The sequence below is a fragment of the Micrasema longulum genome, unplaced genomic scaffold, assembly GCF_059751315.1.
Source record: "Micrasema longulum isolate JH-2025_06_02 unplaced genomic scaffold, ASM5975131v1 h1tg001597l, whole genome shotgun sequence".
Taxonomy (NCBI): Eukaryota; Metazoa; Arthropoda; class Insecta; order Trichoptera; family Brachycentridae; genus Micrasema; species Micrasema longulum.
Window position 1 is genome coordinate 344,228 of NW_028278779.1, and position 19,769 is coordinate 363,996.

At 34.9% G+C, this 19,769-nt stretch overlaps 1 protein-coding gene across 1 annotated transcript in view; it reads left to right on the top strand.

The window, feature by feature from the left end:
- Dhc98D (Dynein heavy chain at 89D) overlaps positions 1 to 19,769 on the top strand; it is an 86,743-nt gene that overhangs the window by 18,240 nt on the left and 48,734 nt on the right. Inside the window, exons 14-33 of the mRNA XM_088236720.1 lie at positions 224 to 306; positions 398 to 533; positions 1,485 to 1,727; positions 3,347 to 3,516; positions 4,761 to 4,948; positions 5,440 to 5,601; positions 6,482 to 6,676; positions 7,893 to 8,184; positions 9,789 to 9,947; positions 10,069 to 10,305; positions 11,567 to 11,820; positions 12,174 to 12,322; positions 12,471 to 12,580; positions 13,352 to 13,530; positions 15,431 to 15,626; positions 15,759 to 15,992; positions 17,108 to 17,194; positions 17,271 to 17,413; positions 18,042 to 18,220; positions 18,670 to 18,852. Of these exons, the coding sequence (XP_088092846.1) occupies positions 224 to 306; positions 398 to 533; positions 1,485 to 1,727; positions 3,347 to 3,516; positions 4,761 to 4,948; positions 5,440 to 5,601; positions 6,482 to 6,676; positions 7,893 to 8,184; positions 9,789 to 9,947; positions 10,069 to 10,305; positions 11,567 to 11,820; positions 12,174 to 12,322; positions 12,471 to 12,580; positions 13,352 to 13,530; positions 15,431 to 15,626; positions 15,759 to 15,992; positions 17,108 to 17,194; positions 17,271 to 17,413; positions 18,042 to 18,220; positions 18,670 to 18,852 (3,579 nt within the window). The remainder of the gene's footprint in view (positions 1 to 223; positions 307 to 397; positions 534 to 1,484; positions 1,728 to 3,346; positions 3,517 to 4,760; positions 4,949 to 5,439; positions 5,602 to 6,481; positions 6,677 to 7,892; positions 8,185 to 9,788; positions 9,948 to 10,068; positions 10,306 to 11,566; positions 11,821 to 12,173; positions 12,323 to 12,470; positions 12,581 to 13,351; positions 13,531 to 15,430; positions 15,627 to 15,758; positions 15,993 to 17,107; positions 17,195 to 17,270; positions 17,414 to 18,041; positions 18,221 to 18,669; positions 18,853 to 19,769) is intronic.

The window sequence follows — 19,769 nt, forward strand, 5'->3', positions numbered from 1 at the left end:
TGTATATGGAGACAGAGTGATATGGCGTTCTATTCTCTTTCCATAGGGATGTCTCCAAGCATAGGCTTACGGGGAAACAGCGTAGTGGTTTGTTGTTATGTAGGAATGGAAATAAATTATCAAACTACCAACCGCATCAAATTCTGTGTACATGACGCACGAGTACGTAAATAATCCTTGCATAATTTTCACAGTACAATATAAAACGGATTTTTTTCTACAGGTTTACTAGAAAAGAAACAACTGCATATTCGATCAACTAAAGATATCGGAAAAGCACCCAATTCCTTAAAAGCCAGTAATAAGGTTTGAAACTTCCTTTACTATTAAAATAATTTTAAAAAATTGCAATACAGTTTAGTAGCAAATTTTCTCAAACATTAATTTTCATTTCAAGGTCCAGCTGCAACCTCTTCTGTGGCATGATGTGATAGAAGGTCGGATAATGCTGGATTATAACCTACAGTATGCCACCAACTTCAAGAAGAACGTGTTCCAAGCTATAGCAGAAGCGGAGATAATGGAATTTTTAGGTATTGCGTTTTTATTTCAATACATTTCCAGGGCCCGCGATTACAAACGCTATCTTCATTGGTACATATCGAGACGGTATAAAGTAAAATCGATATTTACACATGAAAATGTGTATATTTGTATGAAAATTATCTTTGCCGGTAAACTGTAATTTTATTTATTTATTCATATTTTTTCCATCATAAACTATGATTAATAATAAAAATAATGTGACCTCACTGGGGTTACGCGTGCCGAGAGCACTTAACAATATGTTTTTTTTAAAAAATATTTTTACATGTGAGATAATTAACAAAATGTTCAGACAGTTTTAAACACTACGTATTAATGTTTATAATTAATTTATGTACATCTATATTATTTACATTACAAAATGCACAATGAAAGAACGAAAACATAACATGAGGTATACACTTGTGGAGCATTTGATTCAAATATTAGTTTGGGCGAATGAGACAATCCATATTACTTCTACCTAGCTCCACTATCCATTTTTTTATAGCCTTTTTGAACATTTTCTCGTTACTAATTGTTTCAATAGATAGTGGAAGTACGTTATAGATTTTAATTGAATAATACTCAAAATCCATTTGTCTGAAAGTGGTATTAGTTTGTACTTGTTTAAGTTGTCTTTGTGTTGAGGATCTAGTGATTATATTATTTGTATGTGATGTATTGTAGGGGTTATGTCTTTCATTTGAGTGAGAATAGTTTTTGAATCTGTAAGTGAGTATTGTAATTATCTGTAATTTGTAATTGAACGTGTATTTTGCATTTTGAGAGTAAGTGCTTGAGGAGAATATAGCATAAGGTGGTTCGATTTTAAAACTAACATTGTAGTCCGAGAACGGACGCAGCTGCCTCCTATAACATTGGCTTTAACTTCTGTACATAATATTTCTATGTTTTAGAATTTAAATGTTTCAATGGTAATGATACATAATTTCCAGGTTTCTGTCTGCCTGACTCAATAAAGGAGGGCGCGATGCAAAAGGACCGGCTGTACTACGAGCTGGAGAAGCTGGAGGAGCTGACCGCCACATACAACCAGATAATCGACGACATGGGACCCTCCGTGCTCCAGCTGACCAGAAGTCACCTCAACAGTGTCGAGCAACGCCTGCAACCGGGGCTCGAGAGGATCCCCTGGTCCTCGTTGGACATAACTACCTTCATAGATAACTGCAAAATAAGTGAGCTTCATTTTGTTTTCACTGTTTTTGATTTCTTATTCAAAATAAAAAATATCAAAATCAGAATTTTAGTTTACAAGCCTAATTCTGTGTCAGTAGATGCATTGAACATTTGTTCCTCGAGGATTTTTTTTTCACCATGGCATGAGTACACAAAATGCTGAAAAAAAATAATTTTTAACCAGACTTCCGTACGATATTTATTTATTTATTAACGGACATTGTCCATTAATACAATTTATATGGTTTTAATATTACAATAAAAGAATAGTTAAAAACATTTTTAAAAAAGGAAAAGAAGCATTGACAAACATAAGGGACATCGAGACAAGATCTGGACTATCTATTTAGTGCTCGTTTAAACCGTTGTAAACTTAAATTAAAAAAGTCCAGATCTTAATTTGAGTTAGCAAAACGTCAAAGACGGGTCATTGGAGAATTAAGGCCATAATTTGTTCTATGCCGATCGATGAACAGTATTTCATTGTTTCTCAACCTAGGAGTCGGAATATGGAATTTTACTTGTCCCAGTAATGATGGAACATCGATTATACCATTTAGTATGCCGATCATATATTTGGAATCAATATTAGTTCTACGTTTTTGTAGACTAGAAATATTTAACATTGACTCTATATCAGCATAAGAATAATTACCTCTCTCTAGTCCAAGCATCCACGCTACTTTTCGAAGCAAGCGATATTGGACTGATTCAATGTGATTTATGCGATTCACGTAGAATGGAGACCAGACCACGGAGGCATATTCTAGAAGAGGGCGAACAGTTGAGCAATAAAGAGTTTTGATTGTACGGACATTAGTGAAATCAGAGGATATTCTGTTAATGAAGCCAAGTAATTTCAGATTTGTTTGACATATCGTATTTAGCAATCTAGATATGTTTGACATACCATATTTAGCCATCTTTCAACAGACATGACATCCCATCTTTAGAAACAGAGTAATGGTTGACAAAACGAGATATGTTTAACATATCATATTTTTCCACCTAAATCAAAGGTGGCAAAACAAGAAGTGTTTGACATATTATAAATTGTCAACCATTACTCGATTTTCTAAGATGTTATATCACATCCATTATTATGTCATGTTTGTTGTTAAGTGAACTATCTCAATTTGCCATTGGAAACAGAAAATCAGACATATTGTAAAGTGACACAGCTAATATTATCTGACCCTATTAAACAAAGACATATTATATTTTGCCAGATTGTAAATCTCATCAAGACGAACTCGGTGATATATATTACTCAATATGCCTAAAAAAGTTATGCATCGTACTTTGCTCTCTTTCCTCTGAAATATTACAGTGTAGAACTACCTTTTTAATCAATATTTCTTAAAACCTTCCTAGGAATCGAACCCGGGACCTCAAGCATGGTAGGCAATGTGCTAACTGCTACACTACGAGGCGGACCTATCTCCACTCGATTTCCTAATTCAGGATTCTTCCCGAGAGTAGCCGTCGAAAGCGCTCATCTAGAATTCTGGTTTTATTTCTCACACAGAACTGTATCCTTTATCCGCCCAGAAATTTGCGTGGCTTGAGTTTCAATAAATGAAAAATGTATTAATTGAAACTCTTCTTCATATTTCAGAAATGAATTTCCTGAGAAGTGTTCACAGCCACATACAAATGATAAATCAGGAGATTGGGGATAAGGTAAAAACTATGGGAACGTTCAATCTGTTTCCTCTCCTTGTTCCCGACCCTACCGTGGATCCAAAAACGGGACTCTTAGATGATACTCTGAAACACCCTTGCAAGGTAGCGTATTTGATCTCATCTTAGAAATCTTAAACTCTAGAAACTCTTCTTATATCTCTCTGATTTAGCCAAAAACAGTTGTAATGTAATGTACTTATTTAGATAGTTGACCAGTGACAGGTCATAAGCCCTGTAAATGTATAGACTTCCATATTCCTTTCTCAAATGTATTTTCAAAATAAATAATATTGGAGTTTTACCTACCATTAAAACTCTTATAATGTTGCGTTTGTCATCCAGAACATATTGTATATAATTTGTGAGAGACGACATTTCTGTTCTTGCCCAAGTGGTCTAATTTGGCTTCCATTTTCTTTGTATTGTCAACCCTGGGATTACATCATCTATATCTGATCTGTGATTGGTTGCTTGTTTTGTCACCGGCAGTTGGCGTAATGCGCATTTTGCCGTCAATTACAATCTCACCAAGCAGTAATTAAATATGTTCTGGATGACGAAGGCAACAGAATAAGAGATTTAATGGTAGGTAAAACTCCAATATTATGTAGTGCCGTTCTTCATCCAGAACATATTTTATAAATGTGAGAAGTGTTTGGTGACAAAGCTGATGACAATTGTGAGAGGTTTAGTCGTGCATGGGCTCGAACAGATTTGTGAGGGATGGCAATGCCGAGGAATTACCACCTTCTGTAATGTTTTGCAAATGTATTTTCGCTTTTCCAATTTCCTCTTTCTGGAGTTTTTTCAATTGGGCAATTTTCTAACCAGCTAAGTGATGCTACTGCCGACGTTGTACTCCCTGATGATTTATCAATGCCAGCACTTCTTAGTACCGCTTTCACCCATCCTCCAAATATTTATGGCAAATCGCGCATTACACCAACTGCCAGTGACAAAAAAAGCAACTAATTACAGATCAGATATAGATGATGTCATCCCAGGGTTGACAATATAAGGAAAATGGAAGCCAAATTAGACCACTTGGATAAGAACCGAAACGTCGTCTCTCACATATGTTCTGGATGATGAACGGCACTACATAATAGTTAACAATGAAATTTAGAACAACTTAGAACATTTGCAATACGCAAGTGACGTGTTTTGTGATTGGTCGGTAAGGTTACAATGTTTTATTTTTGTGCTACTGTTTTTGAAAAAATACTAGAAGAATGTCATAGGAAAACTCACACCCTCAATAGTTTTTCTCGCCCTCTTTTTTCAGAAAGTAGCACCTAATTACGTGGAATTTGTAAATGTTTCCATATTTATTTATCTTATTTTAGGTATACTTTTCTGAAGTGGAGAACTACCGCTCTAGACAGGTGGGCGTCATGAGCCGCATCTACGACACCATCGGTCCTATTCTTACGAAGTTGGAGTACATTGTCCACGGTACCAGTACAGCGCGCTGTCCTGACATGACGTACTTCTACGCCTACTGGGAGAAAGCCACCTTCGAAACACTCGTCTCGTAAGCGTGCCTTTCTATCACTACACAACTTGGGGATAGGCAGAATATATGGCGACTTTAATAATGAAAGCACCCACCCCTTTCCCGAAACTGTTCCTAAAGACTTGGTGTCTTTCTTCAGTTTCGCATATTTTCACTATTGATTTTTTTTAAAAATAATTAAACGAAAATTTAATATTTCTTTACAATCCAACTGCGGAAATAACAAAACATAGAAACTTTAAAAGCTTTCATTGTACCCTCACTGCAGTATTGTCAATTTACACAACAATACACATGCTCAGTACAATTACCCTTTTCTAATTTCCCAGTATGACAGTGAAGGAATACAGTGTTAGTTCCGAATTGAGACCGCGGCCGCATGCTCCAGATCCCGCTTTGGAAAGGAAGAAGAACGTAGTAATACAAACAAATCAAACAATGACACAAAACCCAAATACATATAGGAATTTTTTAATTTTTTTAAAATTAAAATTGTATATTGCTTTCAGGTTTTGCATCAAAAACATGAAAGACTTCAATGATAACTTGAACAATAATGTATGCACATTCCAAGTTGATGCTGTACTTCAGATCCCCGATGTATCCATGAGCCCAGCTCCGTTAGAAGTATATTACATTATTGTACGCAGCGTTAAAAGTTTCGTCAATAGGTTAGTATACACTTTACTCAATTTAATTCTATATTTCACTTCACATATAGTTCCACGTTATTCCTGATAAAAGACTATTAAAATATAACAGATCGCCTCTGAGTCTCCGCCAACAACCCCTATCAATTGGCTTGATGAGTCTTTAAATGAAATTTTACATGCATTTTGAATAATTGTTATTTTCTGTAAAAATTTCTGAGCAAACTCGTTAATTTTTTAAACTTGTCATTATTATTTATGACTTTGCGCCATCTATCAACGAGCAAACGAACTCAAAGATGGCAGTTTTGACGCGATGAAATCATCGACGTGAGATGAGTGCACTTCTTAGTGTAGTAGCTGACACATTTGCCAGCCATGCCTGAGGTTCTGGGTTCGATTCCTAGCAGGGTCAAGGTGAAATATTAATTTTAATAGTGGTTCACTGCAATGTTTCACTGCCCTGGACTGGCCCCTGCAATGAAAGACACTTCACTTTCACGTAACAGACGATCGAAATACACCGCATTTGGTCTTCTGGTCTTCTTATGCAGTACCCTTTACACCTCTGGCTGCCGAAGGAGTAATGATGATGATTTATTCACCATTGACATTACTAAGCGTTCGAAAGGAACCATTTGTTTTATATTCCATTTATAATAAATTTTATACACATTGCGATGCTATTCGAAACTGCTCTTGCGGCCGTAGAAAACACTTTAATCTTGCATATTTACATTCAAAATACGCGAAATAAAAGTGTTTTTTAAGGCTGCCAGAGCGTTTGGAATATCACCCCTGGGAGGAAAACAAAGGTACACTGTAGTAAACCTACAGATACATTTAATTTGATCAACTCCCTTAAGAAGTTGAGAATAAATAATGCAAATGAATTTTCAAGGTTGAACTCATTTCCTCGGTGGATGAAGGGTATGTGTCTCCCATGCCCTCCCATAAACATTCCGGATACAAACGAATTCAAGACATTCAGTTTCTTCGATGACGCCATGTACGTCACAGACATCGGAGATTATGTCACCTTGCTGCAGGATACAGCTTACAGGATTACTTCACTCGCCAATATTTATGTACAAAAGTGAGTGCTATTGCTTTCTCTCTTTTTTTTCTCTGTCTCAATTTCGTCTTTATATATAATACAAATTGGTTAGGCCGTTTGAAAATGTGTCGCAGCGTAAATAAATTCCTATACCTGTCTCCTTTTCTCTCACCCACTTGAACCCTGTCTCTTTTGCACCTTTATAGTTCCAAAAACTATTTAGTTGATTATTTTGTCACCTGGGGTCAGTGTCCGCTTTGACCGCGATTGAAGTATATGTTCGGTGTGGAGTTTTGCCGCTCAAGCTGAAAAATAAGAAAATCTACAAAAAAGATCAGTCCATTCACTCCATTTCCTTGTAATCCATTTGCGCTGCGAAATTTACAAAATTTAATATACCTACTGTCGAGAACCAGCTCACGCATCGCCACAAATAATGACAGATGAAAATACAGATGCTGATATAAAGGTGTTTTTTTTGGTGATAGAATTTTCGAATGGTAAATACTCTCTTCTCAAACCAATGATAATAAATTTTACACACCTGATGTGTAACAATACTCAAATTAATAGTGGAACGCCTTACATTCAAACAACGCTTGTGAATTGTGAAAATTTACTTTGAAAATCAGTGTTCAGTTCACCAAACGTATATGGGGCTCTTTATGAAAACATAAATTTTCTGCATGACAAAATTATTTCTAGAAATGCTCGTGTTAATTGACCACCATGATCCTGTGATTTTATGTCATTGGATTATTTCCTATGGGGCTACGTCAAATCCATGGTCTAGGGAAAGAAACCAATAAATATTGAAGCATCAAAAGCCAATAATAATACCCACTAATTCGGAAATTATGCCAATTTCGTTGGACGTAACCCCTTTTTTTTTATCAAATAACAATATTTCTAACACTTTTTTTTACAGGTTTCTTGATGATAAGTTCCTCCATATTTAAAATTTGTTTATGTTTTTATTTCGATTTTTAAATTGCTCTGTTGAAGCCATTGGCATATTAATGCACATTGGCATAGACATGCCCTGAGCCCTCAAAAATGATGACACTTAAACTTGTACCCAAACGCTCAGTCATGGCCAATGCGTATGTGGTCGTACTTCGACCGCCAGCTAGGTGTGAGGTTTAGAATCTAAACAAAAATGACATTTCCCAAAACTATATTTAATTTCATACTTTCTGCCTTTAATGCTTTTATTGTAATGTCGAAAATTCTCAAATATTTTCATGGTTTTTAGATGGACAAAATACAAATCACTTTGGTCAGTCGACAAGGAAATCACCTGCGAAAAATTCGCCCAAAAGCACTCTCAACTTGTTAGCTACGACGAGAAATTCACCTACTTTGAGAATATTGTAGAAGACTTAGATGAGCACGTGAAGTTTGTGGACATTGGCCCTATCAGGGTCAACCTGAGACCCATTATCCGGCACATCCAAGGACAGGCCGATGACTGGAAGAACATTCTAGGCAACTGTCTCGCCATCAACACCAGAGAGAAAATGAATGAAATGATGGAAGATATAGATGTAAGGATTATTTGTTTTTTTATTGTTCATTGTATGTCAAATTCCAATACAAGTTGTAGGTTTTCACAATCACTGTTATGAATATGTATCTTTTTTGGGTGATCTCGTGTATGCTGGATTCGTCCGACGTTTCGGCTACCATTGCAGGAGCCATCTTCAGGGTAAACTTTGTGTTCTGTAGAAAAAAAAATGTGTTTATGTATTAGTAATTTGTACCATGTCGTAGTCGGCAGTAGGCACATTCCGTGTCATTTTCGTAGTGTGTAGTGCCGGGAACCATGCTGAGTTAAATTTCAGCCCGTCGTCTTTGTTTATGTTATTTGGGTGTTTGTGTATTTCAACTGCCTCTTTTATTATTCGTGCTCTGTAATTTCTAGGTTCATGCAAAATCTTTGGTCCGAAGGCTAAGAGATGTCCTGTGTCCTAGTTTACACGCTCTTTTATGTCCATCAATTATTTTCTTTTTTGTGAACCCTGTTTGTCCAACGTACACTTTATCACATCCTTGAAAGCTCAGTTTATAAATGGCTTCAATTTCCAGGGCGTTCTTGTGTTTCGGGTTTAATAAGTAGTCCTTTTTTTTCCCCAGACCCAAATGTGGTTAAAATATTTTGTTTCATGTCAGTAACATTTCTCCTGTCGGTAACACTCCAATACAAGCACAGCTATTCGTCGACTTACGACCTATGCGACTTACGACTGTTCGACTTTACGACCACAATCCGCGATCAGTTGTTCGCCTGCGCTGAATGCAATAAATTGAGATTTCCAAGTAAGGTAATGATTAATCACGTCCAGTCAATTTGATCTCAGTCCTCAGTTAGTGAATAATTCACTTCCCTCTTTTCCTCAATCCAATGAAATACATTTTATGAACTTCTGGGTTACCTTCTTTCAGCACAAATATGCCAAGACTAACTTTTCTCGTTCGGCAATAAACAATTTTTCCTTGTATGTGAGCATCGGCCAAGGAGACTTAAATCCTCAGAGGCCGTATTTGGTATGCGGTGGGCAAGCTGTTATATGAATTTTTTTATACCTTACAGATAATAAATAGTACGAAGGCTACTAATGAAAATGTTTTCAACAAACTTATATTTTAATAAAATGAATATAAAACAACTTTGTTATTTTTTAATTTTTCTACCGACCGGTTTTAAAGCCACACAAGCTTCTTTAACAAGGTATATTTAACTAATGAATTCTGTATTTTATTTTTTCAGTGATTACTAAATATTACATCCATACATATGGAGCTGATAAGTCATGTCTTTTTGTCATATTATCCAAAAATTATTAATGATCGTATCCATCTCACTTCACACTTACCATCTTTAATAGAACAATATGACAAAAAGACTTGACTTATTAGCTGCATATGTATCCGTGTAATATAATATTTAGTAATCACTGTAAAAATAAAATAGGACAGAATTCACTAGTTAAGTATACCTTGATAAAGAAGCTTGTGTATCTTTGAAACCGGTCGGTAGAAAAAAGAAAAAATTACAAAGTTGTTTTATATTTACATATTTTATTACAATGAATAGCTACAAAGTAAGTGCTTCTTTGTAATCATACTTTATATTTTCTTCATTTTTTAGAGAATGCGTGCCAACATCAACCTGAACATCAGAGGCCTGGAGGATTTCAAACTTGTAATGTCGACTGTGACTCAAGTTCAGAAGATGACTATCAGTGCAGAAGTCATGTACAAAACCATGCAGGAGACATTCGAAACGTTAAAAGTTCACAATATTCCGGTATTTTAAAACTTTTCCCCTTTTTTCGATCAGTACCATGGCTGCATAATATTTTTGACGTTATTTAATAGAAATTTGTCATTGTTTAGAATATATACTTTTTTGTTTTATTTTTTTCTAGGTGCAAGAGGAAGATACAAAACTAGCATTGAGATTAGAAAAAGAATGGGGGACACTTTACAGGTCGTCCCTGTTCAGGTCTGGAAAGCTGGAAAAGACGAAAGATAAATTTTCCAAAATAACCGTCAACGAGATTGGGGAGTTCCTTAATGTGCTGGAGCAGTTTGTGGAGAAGTTTGACACCCAGGGACCCGGTGCTATCGGGGAGAGAATGGACCTCGGAATCGACCTGATGGAGGTAAAATAAACGAGTCCTAGAGTTACAAAGCCTGCTCCGGAAGTTTTTCGAGTATTGAAAAAATCACTTCTAAAAAATATTTTCCAATGTTCGTATCAAAATAAATGTATGAGTGGAAGTGCATTTTATAACTCGCATCAATATTTTAATTAAAATCTAACACAATGGAGTGGGATTTGTCACTCACTATTTTTAATTTGTACATTTTTCTAAACATCTCTTTTAACATATTACAATAGAGATGAAGAACATTTTAGAGAAGAAAATATGGAACTCTAGGAATTTACAAGGCTTATGGCCTGTCATTGGCCGGTGTGAATTTTAAAAATATGAATATTCAAACATGGGCAGAATGGTGAATGTTGCATAGTGTGTGTTGGCCGCATAACCTTTCTCTTACTGTGTCAAAAACATTCTCGCGTTACGGTGCTGTGCAGTTGATATGCATGCAAAATTGAGAGATTTTAAATTGTAAAAATTGAATATTCGTAAGCATGTCTTTAACTATTTTAATATTTGAAGTAAAAAATGATAGTGTTTTTAACCTAATTGCTAAAAACTTGAAAAAAACCATCAGCTTACACTCGCAGCACGTGTGAGGGAACCATCCCTTATGATGCTTGGAGAGCTACTGGAGCTACAGATGTTCTGGAAACTTTGCTATTTGCGTGTGTGACACATGAAATTGTCTCTTGCTCCCGAATATAGGTACCTGCAATATTGAGAGAGATGTAAAGAGTGTATAAGACTATTGTATATTCTGTACTCTTTTACTTCATGCGCCGCAATATGGGACACATTGGTAGATTTTCAATTGTATAAGTGATTTATCTCCGATTTCTGATAAATGCTTTTTCTGTCCCCAAGAAGTAATTATTATTTTATAAAAAAAATATTTTAACCCATACGTAAATGTATAACGGTGAAATATAGAAAATTTTAACACAGTATTTATTATATTTACATGTATATTAAAGTTATTTGATGCGATGTGTACTAGCTACACATTACCGGAAAGGAAGGGTTAAACCCGCCAATAACAAGCCTTGTAAATGCCTAGAGTTCCGTATATTCTCTTATCTAAAAGAATCTTCATCTCTGTCCTAATATGTTTATTTTAATAACTCCCTGCGGGGTGAAATCCAGTCTTTATCTTCACACATTTGAATAAACTCAAAATATTATTTTTTAATCTCCTTTTTTCAAAATTTATCAGTTTGAAAATATTATAAAAATATTTCGATGTATTTACTTGTCATAGAAATATGGTAAAATGATAGAAGACTTGGAGGCCCGTCGTTTGGTCCTCTGCCAAGCTGAACAGCTGTTCGACAATCCCCTCGCGGACTTTTCTCTCTTTGCCCGAGCCAAGACAGACTATGCGGGGCTGGTGTTGATCTATGAGCTCTTCAAACGACAGAGAGATGCGAGGGACAGCTGGTCCAAAACCCTTTGGGTCAACTTGGATCCGCAGGAGTTGATAGACGGAATAGAGAACTTCTTGAAAGATTTTCGGTATGTCATACAAAAATGTATAAATTATTGTAATCAATTTCGAAATATAAATTGCACATCTAGTTTAGGATAAAATGAATACAATTTAATGCATTTTTCCAAAGTCCAAAGTGTATTTTTCTAGTCAAAAAACGTCAAACCTTATTACTTTACAAAATAATTGTACAATATAATGCCACGTAAATGTCATAATTGAAATGGACTAAAAACAAGCATCTGTGCTGTTTTCTTCTCGGGGTTTATTAGTAGTTTTGTCTTATTGGGGCTAGGTGTATTTTTAAATTATTTAACTGAGTTTCAATGTCTTAACCTATTTATTACCTTTTTTTAATTTCTCATTGCTTTTCATGCAGAAAGCTTCCAAAAGCTGTACGAACAATGAACGCCGGTCAGATGCTAGATACGAAAATGAAACAATTCAAGAACATTATTCCCTTAATGGTTTCACTAAAGAATGAAGCCATGAGAGATCGCCATTGGAATGAGCTTATGGCCAAGACAGGTAATTTTTTGTCCTTAGATTGCCAAGAAAACATTGATTTAAGGAATCGCCCATTTACAGATACCTACAACTTAGGTCATTAAGTTTGGTTATTAGTTCAGGAAAATACAAAAGAACTTGATATTTATATAAATTATTTTTTGAACAGGACAACAGTTTGACATGTCACCAGACAGATTCACTCTGGATAATATGTTTGCTATGGAACTTCATAAGTATCAAGAAATCGCAGAAACTATTGTTAATCATGCCATCAAGGTAAAATACTGTAATTTTTTTAATGTTTGATAGCAGAATCAATAACCTAAAATCAACTGTAACAACGAGTTGTAGGATCTTTAAATTCTCAATGATGCCCACATGTGTTATGTTATAAAATCTGTCCCGGTTTCCATTATAATCAAACTTAAACAACCTGCCCCGTTTACGGTAATTAACCCGAAAGAAAGCCCTACTGGCCGGCGCATCTTGAGGGGAGGCAGGCCGACTTGACAGAGGGGAGGTTTTTTGGAAGGCTCGAAAAACGGCGGTTGGGAAATCGGGGTAGTAAAAACGAGGAGGAAAAAGGGAAAACGGAGTGGAAGGAGACTACAACCTGGCTCCTGGTTCCATGATCAAGAGGAGTTTATGCCAGTGTTCACGATTGAGCAAAATCCGGGCGGCAAAGGCTGCAGCAACGCAGCAGTCCGCACGGATAAGTAGCTTCCTGTCTCTTTCTTTCTCTCCCCATATTTTGTGTAAATAAAATGAGTGAACTAAAGCGTGTTTATTCTTAGTTCCTGGTACATATGTATGTGTCACTCGGACCTCAGCAGCGTCCGCAACCCGAGGTCTTAGAGGTAAACTTATAACACATGTCAGCATTCAGATTAACCAAGAGATGAAATTAGTAGAGGAGGCACCAATGTGAAGAAAGATGCAACCAGAATTAGCTTTTAGACTCATTTGCTTGCCAGGACTAAAGGAGATGGTGTAACATTAGTATGCTCTTGAATGAACACGATTTTAAAGTATGCCCCTTTCTTGCAGGAGTTGGCAATCGAAAGAGGTGTCAAAGAAATACAAGACGTGTGGGAGACCATGGCTTTCACCGTGTCAAAGCACAGTAAAAATAATGAAGACCGAGGATTCATCCTTAATCCTTGCGACGAAATTACAGCTCTTGTGGATGACAACGCCATGAATCTGCAGAGCATGGCGGCCTCGCAGTTAGTAAACTGTCCAAACTTAAAACAGCGTATTATCATCATTGTGTCATTTCTTGGGGAGGAAGTAAAAATATCACTCTTAATCATTCTTATTAAATAAAACTTCTTCATGTTTATGATTCTTTACTTGCCTTGTACTTATTCTAACTACTTGCGACAGTTGGTAACTTCCTGAGCAGTCTATATAATATATTATTATAAAATCAATATTGATTATCTAGTTCATTAGTAAGACATGTCCATATTAGAAGCTCAGAGATAATTGGAAAATAACTATTTTGAGGATCACACAAAATCTAATATTATCGATTTGTGCATGGGTTTTTAAAAAAATTCAACCGATGTTTAGTGATTGCATAAATTTGCAATATGTCTGCTTTATTAATAAGACTTTGGAATGTTTTTGAAACGACCCAAGCAATATTACAAGCATTTTGCAATTATCTGAGAAGTGAATCAAACAGAAAAGGAAATTGGACAATAAAAAATCTTTATTATAGTTATGTAAGAACACATCTTGAATTTGCGTCTATCGTTTGGAATCCACAATACATTACTTATTTTGACAGGCTGGAGAAAGTACAAAACAATTTTTTAAAACATTTGAATTTCCGATGCTCTCTTATATTTCCAAATCATGACTTATCTGCACATTTTCACAAACTGATTAACCTTGAAAAAAAGAGAACATTAATAGACCTCACATTCCTCTATAAAATTATTAACAGTCTAGCTGATTCGTCCCAGCTCCTAAATAAAATTCAAATTAACTGTCCATCACGTGCCCTACAAAATCACCCAACCTTTAGAATACCTAGTGTCAATACGAACTATTGCCAGAATTCGTTTTTACACAGATCGTGTTCCACTTTTAACAGCTTTTTTAACCATATAGATATCTATCATACAGGATTACAATTATTTAAAAATAGTGTATTGAAAACTTTTGAATAAAACTCCCGTTGGTCCCCTTTTCTCTTATATCACTCAAATTACATACATTAAAATTATTATTATAAATCAAATTTCTCTTTAGAAATTTTGTATTACTACTAAAATCGCTTTAATGAAATTTTAAAGATTACTTGCTATACTTGTTATTCCTTCTTTATTTTTTCTTTTTTCTCTGCTGCATTTATACTTTTAAACTACTTTTAATTACTAATATATGTTAATAAAATCAATATATTGCTGCTCTTACTATAATGTGTCATTAATTTTGAAGATGTTTTTTAAATTGACCTAAATTTACTGTCTTATATTTCACTTAAAGATTCTTCTCATCGTTTCTTTAAATCCCTTAAAATAAATATGTGTTTATGTTTTTCCTTTTTTAAAAAAAATGTTATTACTCTTTTATTTTTACATCTGAGCATGTTTTTCATTCTTTATTTCCATTCTTAATTTTTAATTACTCTTACAAATTTTCTTCATTTTTAATATTATTTCCATTTGTAAATACTCACTTCAAACTACAAACCTTAAAATATATTTTTTCAGTTGAATTTTAATTTTTAAACAACTTTCATTTATGTTTTCTTTTTCCTTCTCTTTTTTATACTTTCATAATTAACCTTACATATAATTGCTTTTTAATATGGAAACTTCACTGGTCCATTAGAATTAAGTCTAATTGTGTAAAATATTAAACTTTGTAACTGTACTGTATGTTTCCTGAATAAAAGAAAATAAAAAAAAACAAATAAATAAATAAATAAACTGCATGCTTAACTTTAATGTCTTACTAATGAACCAGATAGTCGATATCCATTTCAAAAGGATTTATTTTATCACTACTATTGCACATAGTATATTTATGTTCGCTATGGCACTGCTTTTGACAATGACAATATATTATGATTATGTTTGCTATTGAAACTCTTTATTTTCTCCTTCTCAGGTTTATCGGCCCCTTTCTTCCCATAGTGCAGAAATGGGATAAGAATCTGTCGACTGTGGCCGAAGTAATTGAGGAATGGACGGTCACTCAGCGCAAGTGGCTTTACCTGGAGGGAATCTTTGTTGGTGGAGACATCCGATCTCAGCTTCCAGAGGAAGCTAAGAAATTCGATGACATTGATAAGGCATTTAGAAAGGTAAACATGACAGATTAATGTAATAAAAAATAATTGTGTTTAAAGTAGACCATACAATAAATAACTTATATATTATAGATCGCATTCGAAGTAAACATGAATTTCTTAATGATATTGTTTATCTTCATTTAGATTATGTTGGACACATCAAAACGTCTGATTGTTGTTGATTGCTGTCTCGCTCCTGGACGCTTGGAGGAATTCAAGGGCCTCGGAGAAGGTCTGGAACGTTGCCAGAAGTCCCTTAATGACTACCTGGACTCCAAAAGGAGAATATTCCCTCGATTCTTCTTTATCTCCACAGATGAGCTGCTCTCTATACTCGGCAGCAGCGAGTGCAGCTGTGTGCAAGAACACATGGTCAAGGTGTTACTGCTAATTTTACTAAAATTTCTTATTTATATATTTTTTCTGACATATTTTCTTTTGCTAATGTCAAGTCAAATGATTTTATAAACAAACTGGTTCCCGATACCCAACCTGGTCTAGCTACCGGATACATGACGTAAACACGTATATAACTATATACTAACAGTTTTGAGAATGTTCTCTTCTCCTTCATTTAAAAACAAAAAAGGAGAACTCCCCAAAACTATCATTCTTCAACCCATGTCTATTGTTAAGGTGGGGGCAAGGTATGCTAATTCAGCCAGTCTGCAAGCATTTGGACATACTCAAACATTGTTTAAAGAATATCTGGCTGATATCTTCTTCTCCAAAACGACCGTCACAAATGGGAGGGTCAATCACATTCAATCTTGCCAGATGGATCCTTGTACAGCAATGCCATATAATACCCGACAACTGGTCGAAATTGTTTTTTTTTATGCAATTTTTTTATTGTCTATAAAAGGAATGGGATATTTTCCTTTGAGGATATTGTAGTTTTTTCATTTATGGAACCAACTAGAATGCATATCCATATTTAGGATTGTTAAAGGATCGTCAGTTCGGTAGTTGGAGATGTTTATACTTCCATTAGTTGGAATTCCATGATGGCTGAAAATTCAGAAATGAAAAACTAAAATTTTACTGAGTATAATTTCTTACAAATTTGAAATTTAAATTGAAATTGGGCTTGTTTGAAGGGATTGCCACTAGTTTTTGAAAAGAGGTTAAGAAATCAGATATAAGGAGACACATTTGAAACAAAAGATAGGAATGAGTTTCTCTTAAAGCCAAGTGTTCCACTGTGAAGACTGATGTGGTTTGAGGAAATCAATTTTTTTCTGGTTTAAGCATTTAAAAATTTAATCTGTTTTCCTCAAAATTATTTTTATTTGATTATAAAATGTAGCTAATTTTGTACTTTTCTGAATAATTATGTTCTGCATGACTCTAGATGGCACTGATTAGGCAGCAAACCCATAATTTTAATATGAATGTGCCATCATTGGGATATTTCTTGGCAAGGACACACTTTAGCAATTAAAGCATAGTTTGTCAGTAATTGTACTCATTCCTTTTTCATTTGTTTTCAGATGTTTGACAACATAAAAGCATTACGGTTGTATGTGAACAGTGATAATCGTCCTGTAGCAACTGCGATGATATCCTGTGAAGATGAGGTACTCGCAATTAAATTTGTTTTGTTTATTCAATAAATAGTTTATTTCGTCACTTTATAATTATTGTTGGTTCCAGATAATGGAGTTTCGTAACATAGTATTCACAGAAGGCCGAGTCGAGGACTGGATGAATCTTGTTCTGTGGGAGATGAGAAGAACTAACAGATTCATTACTAAAAAGGCAATCTATCACTATGGCAAGGAGTGGAAAGTTCCCAGGTAATTATCTGTAATTAAAAATAAATAATAGTAATAAGAATGCATCAGGAGCTGTAAACGTATATAACTGTAGTTTAAAAACAAACTTGGGCACCCTGAAAAATCTGCAAAAAGGAAACACTTTATAGACACGTGACATCTTTTCGCCTTTGAACCAAAGCTTTTGCATAAACCTAGAAATTACAGCGCATGAATAATAAAAGAGGCAATTGTAATATAATAATAAACACCCAAATAACATAAACAAAGACGACAGGCTGAAACTAAACTCAACATGGTTGCCAGCACTACACACTACTAAAGTGACACGGAATGTGCCTACTGCCGTCTGCGACATGGTACAAATTGCTAGTACATAAACACATTTTTTTTTACAAAACACACAGGTTACTCTGAAGATGGCTCCTGCAATGGTTGCCGAAATGTCGGAACGAATCCAACTTACACGGGATCACTCAAACAGTGATCGTGAAAATCTGCACACCTATTCAAAAAAACTATTGATTGAAAAAATATTTCTTCAAGTGGTACTTGCTATTTTAAAGTTTGTCAAACTTTGCCCTAATGTGTTAAATGTTCTTTATAACAATTATCGATTGAATGCTTCTCTAACCGAGTAATGTCCCAGGTCAGAGTGGATCCTCGCGTACCTGGGTATGGTGTGTCTGGTGGGGAATGCCGTTTGGTGGACATCGGAGACAGAGGAGACCTTCGACAGGATCAAGAAGGGAAACAAGCGCGCTATGAAAGAACATCTCGAGCAACAGAATGAGCAGCTTGCCGAGCTGGTTGTCAGGGTCAGGACCGGCAAGTACCATTTCACTTTTCTTTTGTTCAATCGCATGTTTTTTTGATACTTCAAAAATCACACACATACCTTTTATTATTATTATATGGGTTTTGGTCGCATGGTAGTGTTGCTGGCTCTAGATCTGAGGTTCAAAGTTCTGTCTCTGCTCTACCACAGTTTAATCTCTGTTTTCTAACAAGATGTTTTTTACAGTTAATGGAAAATGGTCACAGAATTGTCGTTTTTTGCATAATTTTAATGCAAATTTTATAAAAATATTCCAATATGATAACTGTAAATATTTCACACTTTCTTTGTAATTTAGCTTTAGGTGGATGCATTAGTGTCAGTTGCTATTTTCACGTGTCTTTTTTTGCATTTTACATTTTGTTTTGCACAGTCTAGACCTAAAAATTCATTGTAAAATTCATATTGTGTTAATTTTTTTATCAATCTATTGTTTCAGACCTCTCGCCAAATGATCGGACTAAATTCAAGACAATAACAACTATAGATGTGCACGCTCGAGACATAATAGAGGGGTTCGTGAGGGATAATGTTACCAGCCGTCAGGAGTTCGAGTGGGAGAGTCAGCTGAGATTTTACTGGATGAGGTTACCTGATAATCTACAAGTCCAGCAGTGCACGGGTGAGCCATGCAAATAATGCCAAATCTGTTCAACTCGAGACTCGTATTGCAATCTTAACATTTATTATGTACACTAAATATGGCAACTTTTTGTAAAAGAAGAGTTATAAATGATTTATTAAATTTATATAAAATAGCAAATGGCGTGTTGGACGTCCCGGATTTAACAAGTGTTATCAGCTTAAAAGTACCTGTTCGAAATACTCGGCAGCTAACGTTATTTTTTTAATCTCCTGGCAGTCACAATTATTATTACAATTCACCAATACCTAGACTATACCGGCTAGGTAACGAGTATGGTGAAGTTGATATATTTCGTCTGTCTTTATATAAATAAAGGTTAAGTATTCAAAAGGTTATAAATTAATTTGTATAAAATTTCTTAATATTGTTCTTTATTTACTATTTTTTTCTCTCATGTATCTCCATAATAATGTATAAACTTATATGTATGTATATGTATGTGTGTATGTTTTCATATGTAAATTTATTAAATGTTTTTCTATGTACCCTATACCTACATATGTTGGTACATTTCCTTATTTTTACTTATTATTGTATCTTTTAGTTTTTCTTATGTTATCTTAATTTTAACTAAATTTACATACTTATGTTTCACTGCTGCACTTGAATGTATTTTCTAATATATGTAAAAGCCCGTAGGGCGTGTAAATTAATAAATAAATAAACTTCTCTACGCCTGCGTGGTGTAATGGCTAAGACATTTGACTGACGCACTGAAAGTTCCGGGTTCGATTCCCGGCGAGAACTTAAAAATTCAATGTGATTTTTTTCAAGCCTGGGTGTTTTGTGTCACTGTAATTGGGCCTCCTGGCCTGTTGCGGTGCAAAAAATTTACCTTTGTAGTATATATTTTTTACTAGGTAGAACAGATTAATTGAATCAGTCAGTCTAGT